The following is a 9,869-nucleotide window of genomic DNA, read 5'->3' on the forward strand; positions in this document are numbered from 1 at the left end:
CCAGCTCTGCGCTTCTATGATGTCTGCAAACGAGACATGAAATTGACAGGCATCGACTCAAACACCTGGGATTTGCTTGTTGACGACCACAGTGGCTGGAGATATACGGTGATGGAGGGAGTGAAGAGAGGTGAGGAGAGGAGAAAGATGAAATTTGAGGAGAGGAGAGCAAGGAGGAAAGAAAGGCAGCAGATCCAAATACCAAACACACAGTCAAACTACGTGTTCAACAACTGCGGTAGAGACTGCCATGCAAGGATTGGTCTGCTGAGTCACACCCATCGTTGCTCTCAACAAGACTGATGAGACTAAAGCCATACAGGGCGCAAACCATCGTCTCTTGAGACGGAAGGATGCCTACTAGGGTAAGAGGCCCAGTTAAGATTTGGTGGTTTGTACACATTAGTAATTTCAGTGTCACCAAATCTAATAGTGATTATTTGTGTGCCGATGATTTCTGTGCTGCCTCCCAGGTCAGTGACTTGGGCTGCTGCTCTGGCATGCCGTATTGCCTATGGTACTGTTTGTTTATTACGTGATATCCCTGAATGTTGTATGTTGAGGGAGGGGCAGTGTCATCGAGATGAGTTTTTTGGAGGAGGACAATGTCAACATCATATTTTTTTAGTACGTGTGATAGGTACTCATACTTAGCCATTGATATTCCTTCTATATTTAGGGAAAGTATTTTATTGTTAGTGCCTATAGTGAGATTGTTTTCAACGTTGGAGTCTAGCTCACTTGTCATGTCAATCGGACTTCCTACGTTTGACACGCGGTCCGTTTTGTACTCGGCGACGACCGACCCAGTATGGTATCTTTTCCTATTTTTCATTTTCATTGAGTTGTAAGTGTAATCCCAGGAGAAGGAAGGACCTTGTCTGGACGCCGATTTGGATCATTCTTGGTCTGGCTACTCATCAGGAGGATTGGATCTAGGCTGGTATCACCTTCAGGGTCATAGCAGCACACAAGCTCCTGTACGACGGCAACGTGATGATCCTTCTCAGGAGATATTATAGCTCACAGCCAGAAACTCAGAGGGGAGAAGTCATATTAATAATTTTCTATGTCATATTAATTATGCATCTCTTGTACTTAAAAACTGCGGTTCCTTTGAAATGATTATACTGTGGAAAACTTACATGGGATCTAGCGTTAGAGACATACAGTGATATTTTACATTCATTCATTCAAAGAGCACCTCTCTCCCCACCCCGCTAGCCCCCCCCCCCCTTTCCAATGAACATAATTCAAGAACGGCGAACACGTAGCGTACTCGATGGGTGACCGGTGGGATTTCGTGACATGTCTTGTCGGACCTTTATGAGTTGTGTTGCTCAATAGTTGGTCGGGTGCTATGTCTTTTTGAAAGGGATTTCTCCTCGTCCTATCTATTATAATAATAAATAATAATAATATAATAATATAATAATAATAATAATAATATATAATAATAATATAATAATAATAATAATAATAATAATAATAATAATAATAATAATAATAATAATAATAATAATAATTAAATAATAATAAATAATAATAATAATAATAATAATAATAATATAATAATAATAATATAATAATATAATAATAATAATAATAATAATAAAATTAATAATAATAATAATAAAATAATAATAATATAATAAAATAATAATAATAATAATAATAATAATAATAATAATAATAAATATAATAAAAAATAAAAAAGAAGAAGAAGAATAATAAGAAGAGAAGAAGAAGAAAGAAGAAGAAGAAGAAGAAGAAGAGAAGAGAAGAAGAAGAAAGAAGAAGAAGAAGAAAAGAAGAAGAAGAAGAAGAAGAAGAAGAAGAAGAAGAGAAGAAGGAAAAGAAGAAGAAGAAGAAGAAGAAGAAGAAGAAAGAAGAAGAAGAAGAAGAAGAAGAAGGAAGAAGAAGAAGAAGAAGAAGAAGAAAGAAGAAAGAAGAAGAAGAAGAAGAAGAAGAAGAAGAAAGAAGAGAAGAAGAAGAAGAAGAAGAAGAAGAAAGAAGAAGAAGAAAAGAAGAAGAAGAAGAAGAAGAAGAAGAAGAAAGAAGAAGAAGAAGAAGAAGAAGAAGAAGAAGAAGAAGAAGAAGAAGAAGAAGAAGAAGAAGAAGAAGAAGAAGAAGAAGAAGAAGAAGAAGAAGAAGAAGAAGAAGAAAAGAAGAAGAAGAAGAAGACGAAGAAGAAGAAGAAGAAGAAGAAGACGAAGAAGATGCTGATGATGATGATGATGATGATGATGATGATGATGATGATGATGATGATGATGATGATGACATTAATGATAATGTTACTCTGATTACCTGTGAGAATAGGTGATTTCATTCCAGTAGGTTTCCTCTGACAACCTCTGAGATATTCAGATTATAAGTTGTCGTAAGTCTGCTGATAGCTGCGTAAGTCCCTTTGATATCTTCAAATGTTGGCAGACCGTTATTATTTTCTTTGAATTTTTCAAACATTACTGAGCAAGAAAAATAGAATGAACAAGAATTTAATTGGACTAATGATCTAACTCAAGAGTACAAAGGAAGCGGAAACGTGGCCTATAATTCTAACAACCGAGGCAAATCTATGATTTATCCCCTGTATAGATAGTATGCGCTTGGCTAAGAAGCTTACAACATTGCCATCCGGAAGTATAACGGTCCAACACACAAAACTGTGTGTATTCATGGATGCTTATAGTCAGATTTATACAGTTTAGTGAATATTACTCATAAACGCGGATGGCAATAAACAATAACAAAGACCAGATTGACGTCATCTTTGTTCTATCTATATGTCTTCTTTATACAGCTCTTCATAGTTATAATTATGAATATTAAGATCAGCATACTGCACTACTGTGACACTATCTATCTATCTACTATCTATCTTCTATCTATCTATCTATCTATTACTATCTATTCTATCTATCTATCTCATCTTTTATCTATATCCATCTATTCTATCTATCTATCTATCTATCTTATCTATCTATCTATTTATTATTATATTATATATATATATTATATATATATTATATATTTATATTACATTATCTATCATTTCTCATTAATATTTTAATATATCCATACTATTCAATTATCTATATTATCATTATATATATTATATATATATATATATTATTATCTATTATTATTATATATATATATATATATATATATATCATTAATCATCTATCATCTATCTATTATCTATCTATCTATCTATCTATCTATCATCTATATCATTATCTATCTATCTATCTATCTATCTATCATCTATCTATCTATCTATCTATATATCATCTTATCTATCTATCTATCTATCTATCTATCTATCTATCTATCTATCTATCTATCTATCTATCTATCTATCTATCATCTATCTATCTATCTATCTATCATCTATCTATCTCTTCTATCTATCTATTCTATTACTATCTCTATCTATCTATCTATCTATCTATCTATCTATCATCTCTATCTATCCATCCTATCTATCATCTATCATCTATCTATCCATCCATCCATCATTATCTATCTATCTCATCCATCCATCTATCTATCTATCTATCTATCATATATATATATATATATATATATATATATATTATATATATATATATATATATATATATATATATATCCATCTATCTATCCATCTTTTATCCATCTCTCTATTCATCTTTGAATCTATCCATCAGTCCATCTATCTATCTATCTATCCATCCATCCATCTATCTATCTATCTATCTATTTATCTATCTATTTATCTATCTATCTATCTATCTATCTATCTATCTATCTATCTATCTATCTATCTATCTATCTATCTATCCATCTCCCCATCTTTCTATCCCTCTCTCTTTTTATCTTTCTATTTGTGAATCTATCCATCAGTCCATTTATCTATCTATCTATCCATACATCTATCCATTTATCTACCTATTATCAACCTATCTATCCAATTATCAATTAATCTGTCTATTTATCAATAAATAAATAATCAATCAAGCAATCTATGTGATAAATCAATCAATCTATCAATCAATTCATCCATCGACCTATCTGTCTATCTCTAATGACAGACACGACATTTCTTGACGTCATATCCTCATCATTATTTTAGTAATTTTCCTTGCTGCTTTATTACTATCAGGATCGCGATAGCTCAATAGGTAGAGCACTCACTTCATACGTAAAATGACTAAAATCGATTCCGGGGGTCGCAGACTATTTTCTGACCTCTTGTCCATCCAGCGGCGATTAGGTAGCTGGCTCTATTACACAGGGGCGTGGCTATATTGGTTGCTTTGGTGCCTGGGGCGTGGCTAATTGTGATTTGGTGCCTGGGTGCTATATGGTTGATTGTGCCTGGGGCGTGGCTATATTGGTTGATTTGGTGCCTGGGGCGTGGCTATATTGGTTGATTTGGTGCCTGGCACCGCATCTATCTTTTAAAAATGGATTACAGCATTCAAAAAAAAATTAAACTGAGAAATGGTATATACCGCCTATTACTTATTTGAGTAACTCTTCTCTGTATATTTTTTTTCTTTCTTTTGTATTTACAAATATAGCATGTTTTAAGTCATTCTCTTCTGATTCTGGCACCACCTTATACTGTAAGCATGACACGCCACTGCTCTTACATCTGGTGGAAAGTACTTTGATATAGACTACCGTCCTATCAAAAGGAGACAAGCTGTAGTAACAAGGATCAACTCCGGCTCTATAGCCCCAATGGCTCTGAAGAACTACTTCTTCTATTATAAATAACTGTCGAAACAAAACTGCATCGAGTCACTTACAGTCCCATGTGTTGTTGTAGATAACTGGCGAGACGTTTTGCTGCCAATCCAAAGTAAATCTTTTGATAAGCAGATAAGCGTTGATAGGGTTTCCCACATAAGAGCTGAGGTTAACCATTGCATTGTCGGCGTGGGTCTCGTATTCTTCGGCTATCCTGAGGGGGGGAAAATGAACATGGGTATTTTTCCTATGATAAACTAGCTATTGAAGGAATTAAAGGTCTCCTAATAAATAAAACAACTGTTGTTCCACTATTTCCGGGAACTTTTTACTTCAAATATCTACATTAAAAAATGTCTCAAATCTGGAATTTCAACCCCCTCCCCCCTCCAACAAAAAAAAAAAAAACAAAAACAAAAAACAAAAAAAAAACAAAAAAACAACAACAACAACAAAAACAAAAACAAAACAAAAGAAAAACAAACTAAAAAAGAAACAACACAATTGAAACAAAACAAGACCAAAAAAAAAAACAGAACAAAACAAAGAAAAAACAAATAAACAAACAAACATACGGTTGTTTAGTTTTTAGTTAATGGTTCTCTGGCCTGTGCGACACTTTTCAGTCAAATCAGCGCCAGTAAAATGGAAGAAGATAGGATAGTTTTAAAAAAAGGCTAGACTTACAATAAAAGCACATAGGAAAGGTAATAAAAACAGAGAGGACAAGATCAATTAGGAAACAGAGGAAGATTCCAAGAGCAACCTCTCAATGTCCGCTGTTTAAGATCAACTAAAAGTATCATGCAGACGCAAGCACACAATCCCAACAAGAGTAAAACACTCAAAAAGTGGTATTCAATTCATACAAATATTAGAAAAATAAGGAAAGGATGTGTGCTTGTGTGTGTATGTGTGTGTGTGTGTTTGTGTGTGTGTGTGTGATAGAGAGAGAGCGCGAATCAGAGAAAAAGAGAGGAAGAAAAAAGAGAGAAAAGGAGAAGAAAGAAAGAAAGAAAGAAAGAGGGAGAGAGAGAGAGAGAGAGAGAGAGAGAGAGAGAGAGAGAGTATGTGTTTGTTCGTGCGTGTGATAGAGAGAGAGAGAGAGAGAGAGAGAGAGAGAGAGTATGTGTGTGTGCGTGCGTGTGATAGACAGAGAGAGAGAGAGAGAGAGAGAGAGAGAGCGCGCGCGAATGAGATAGAGAGAGGAAGAGAGAGAAATGGAGAGAGAGAGAGAGAGAGAGAGAGAGAGAGAGAGCGTTTGTGTGTGGAGAGAGCGCGCGGAGTTGTGTTGTGTGGTTGTTGAAAGAAATGACAGCATGGAGAACTTGGAGAGGCTTCTGGACGTGCTTTGAAACTCGGAGAAGTTAAGGCGCGCGTCGAGAGATGGTAGAGAGTTAGGATGAGGATCGGAAGGAGAGAAGAGCGGTGGTTGGCGCGCGCGCTTGTGGGAGGTTGAAAGAATGCAGCATGGAGACTTTCGAGGGTTCCCACGGACGGTTCTGGTCTCGGACAGTCTAAGGCTCGGGATGCTTCAGATGTTTTAGATACTCCAGGGCTCGCCACACTTCTAGGTCATCGGAAGTCGAGGCAATGGAGCAATCTTATTATGTTTTCGTCCAACAGGCATATCACAGATTTTTGTTCCGATTGGATATTTCTTAATAAATGTAAATGCGCTGCTTTGTTTACAAAGGTTATAAACATATCCATGTGTCAAAATGAATAAAATGGCCAATCGTGATGTTAGGGATTTTGAAAAGCTGTGAATACTTTTCACTATGTGGGTCACTTTCAGCACATTTTGCAATGTGACCAATGACCTCAAGCACATGGAAATTTAATATAGATCATGCCCATTAGAATTGATTGAAAGAAATGCCAGCACGAGGAGCTTTCGGAAGACCTCCCCTTTGGACGGCTTCTGGAAAGCTTCGGACAGCTCAGAGGGCCTCCGGATGGTTTGAGAATGCTTTAGATGACCTCCGGACGACTCCGGACGGCTTCCATAGGCCACCGGACGGCTCTGGACGGCAATTCGGACTGATACTGTTGTGGTGGCCGGGTGGGGGGGGGGGGTTCTGCTGTTATAGATAGTATGCGCTTGGCAAAGAAGCTCATAACATTGCCATCCGGAAGTATAACGGATCAACACACACAACTGTGTGCAACCATGAACGTTAATAGTCAGTTTAATATAGTTTAGTGAGAATTACTCACAAACGCGAATGGCAAAAAACAATAACAAAGACATGAGTGACGTCAACTTCGAACTATCTATCGCTTGGCTAAGAAGCTCACAACATTGCCATCCGGAAGTATAACGGACCAACACACAAAACTATGTGTATATTGAACGTTTGTAGTCCGGTGATACAGTTTAGTGAGAATTACTCAAACGCGGATAGCAAAAAGCAATGACAAAGACATGAATGACGTCAACTCATTCTATCTCAGGTTATTGTTTTTTGCCATCCGCGTTTATGAGTAATTATATGTATGTATATATATATATATATATATATATATATATATTAATATATATATATATATATATAATATATATATATATATATATATATATATATATATATATATATATATTATATCAATTTCTTTCTACATCTCCTTCTCCCTAACCACTTCATCCATAAACACAGGCCGGTACACACAAAAAAATGTTCTAGCGATCTAAATGTATAATCCATAAACACACACAAACACACACACAAACACACACACACAAACACACACACAAACACACACACACATACACACACACACTGCAAACATTCAGAAACGAAGCTATATAACACAGTTAACCTACATACATTTTTAGTTTTTCAACAAACACAACCACCCAACCGGTTTCCAACAAAACCGATAAAAATATGTTTTTAATTTATTGATTTATTTTGATTTTTTGTTGTTGGTTTTTCTTGGACCGAGAGGTGGGGTGGGGGGGGGGGCAAAACCGCCCAGCCTCGAACAAGTGTTAACTAATGACGTCAGAAAAAACATTGAACTCTTGTTTGACCCGTAAACTATAGATAGAACAAAGATGACGTCACTCGGGCCTTGGTCATTGATTTTTGCCATCCGCGTTTATGAGTAATGCTCACTAAACTGTTTTAACCAGACTATAAACGTTCATGGTTAAACGCAGTGTTGTGTGTTGGTCCGTTATACTACCAGTTTGCTACCATCTTGAATTATTATCATGTCCACCAAAATCATGTTTGCGACCCGTAAGAAAATTCAAAATTCTCAAGTTTTAAGAAAAAAAATTGATTCAAATGGATCATTTACCGCCAGAATCTGATTTCTGAAACCAACACTTGGTTGCACAAATTGAAAAAAAAACCCAACACTCAAGCTGTCATTGAATTGATGTTCGAAATTATGCGTGCATCTAGATTTATTACGACGACGCCAAAGTCAACAAACACACCAAGGTGTGCTGTCGCCATTTTGACCCAGCACGCGTGCGTTTCAAATAGACATCATAATATCATTATGTCGTTTAAATGTTATTAAATATGACTCCACCCTCTCCTAACCACCTATTGGAAAATCGTCACAAATGCTACGATGCAACCGTCACTTTTCTCATCCAGATTTCATTTCCTTTTGCTATAGATATAAAAACTTGACATTCTGTAATAGAGCTCTTATTGTCGAACAATATTATATATAGAACGTGCTTGTTGCTTTTCTGTTTAAGTAAGAAATGCCTGTTTTTATGTTGGGTGGGTGTGAAGTTTGGGGGAAAATTCTGAAAATGGCTTGGTATGGAAAGGATTAAATTAGGGGAGGGGCAGTTACGTCCCTACCGCAATAGGACAGGACTGCCCGAAATCGGTAACCTATGTAATAAATTGAAATCTCCGCACATATTGGGACGGGACAAAAACAGTCCTATTGCGTTCCGAGCCCTTGTGAAATGCTACAAAATCCACGGAAAAGGATTGGCTCATTCCCGTGTTCATATCATTTGTGATAGTAGAAAAAATATAGCCGCCTTCCGTATTAGTCGTTATTTCTGCATCCCTATCATGGAAAGTAAATTAGAATACATTTAAAAAGGCTCCATACACGCACGGTTTTGATCCTGGTTCAGACCCCGATCAGGCAAACCGGGGTGAAAACGCAATGTGTGTGGCCAAATACCTGGCCGATAAACCTAGGGACGGTCCATCGCTCGCAAAGCCCGCCTTGCTTAATATTTTTCGAGGCGATCGGCGATCGGGGGCGTGGCAGTATAAAAAATTGGACAATTTTTTTTCGGATTTTCGCTGTTTTGACGTCAGATTCATGATCAGCGTCGAATTTACAATAGGTTTGATACCAAGAACTATATTTTTACTCCAAAAATTGATGAAATTAGAAATAAAATTTAATTAATATTGAGGCTATGTGGCCGACAGAACAGTGCCCCTCCCTGTTTTGTGGTATGACTCTCGCTTCCAGATCGGAAGGTTCAGGTTTCGAGACCCGCTCTGTGTGGCGCAGAGTTGAGTCCTTGGAAAATGCTCTTTACTCACATTTTCTCACCGTACTCAGGTGTAAAATGGGTACATGGCCGTTCGTTGTCTTTGTTGGGAAAAAATATCATATCGCCTGACAGGCGTCATGTCTCGTCTTTCAAGTGTAATATTGCTGTTGCCTTGGGACCCCCTGTAAAGCGCTTTGAGCACGTGGATATTGCGCCAAATAAATGCTGTGTTATTATTTTTTAAAATAATATTTTTATAAATGTTGGGCCAGGAAGATGTAGATGGCAAAAGTTTCGTTCTTGATCATCGTAAAATTTATAATGATTTCATACAAAATAAAAAATAGTTTTCATAATTTTCAAATGTAATGATATAATAATATGCCAGTTCTTTCTTTTTTTTTTCCTCCTCACCCGTTGACGCGACATGACGGTCGACCTTGACACAGACATTTGGGATTGGCAGATGCCAAAAAGCCTTGACTACGTGATGACAGGGGTGGGCATTGTAACCCTGAATTATAATCTACAAACAACGCCCCCCCCCCCAAAAAAAAAATAAAAAATAAAAAGAGCTGTGTGCGTGTGTGTGGTGGCGGTGGTGGTTGGGGGGGGGGGGTGCGAATGC

General features: G+C 36.7%; 1 protein-coding gene across 1 annotated transcript; it reads right to left on the bottom strand.

Moving 5' to 3' along the window:
* Positions 1–2,328: 2,328 nt before the first annotated feature.
* On the bottom strand, positions 2,329–5,716 carry LOC144960947 (prolyl 4-hydroxylase subunit alpha-2-like). Its single transcript, XM_078894325.1, has 2 exons — positions 4,806–5,716; positions 2,329–2,471 (listed from the first exon to the last, which is right to left on the bottom strand). The coding sequence occupies exons 1-2, from the start codon at positions 4,921–4,923 to the stop codon at positions 2,329–2,331; spliced, it is 261 nt and encodes an 86-aa protein (XP_078750451.1). The 5' UTR covers positions 4,924–5,716.
* Positions 5,717–9,869: the final 4,153 nt, after the last annotated feature.

This window comes from Berghia stephanieae, unplaced genomic scaffold, assembly GCF_034508935.2.
Source record: "Berghia stephanieae isolate SIO BIC M18660-M18661 unplaced genomic scaffold, UCSD_Bste_1.3 scaffold11, whole genome shotgun sequence".
Taxonomy (NCBI): Eukaryota; Metazoa; Mollusca; class Gastropoda; order Nudibranchia; family Aeolidiidae; genus Berghia; species Berghia stephanieae.

What these genes read in the sequence shown, in the direction of transcription:
- LOC144960947 (XM_078894325.1), bottom strand. Translation starts at nt 4,923, where the DNA reads ATGGTTAACCTCAGCTCTTATGTGGGAAACCCTATCAACGCTTATCTG. An exon ending in CTACAACAACACATGGGACT is followed by an intron (nt 2,472 to 4,805) that starts GTAAGTGACTCG and finishes TTTCTTGCTCAG; the next exon opens with TAATGTTTGAAAAATTCAAA.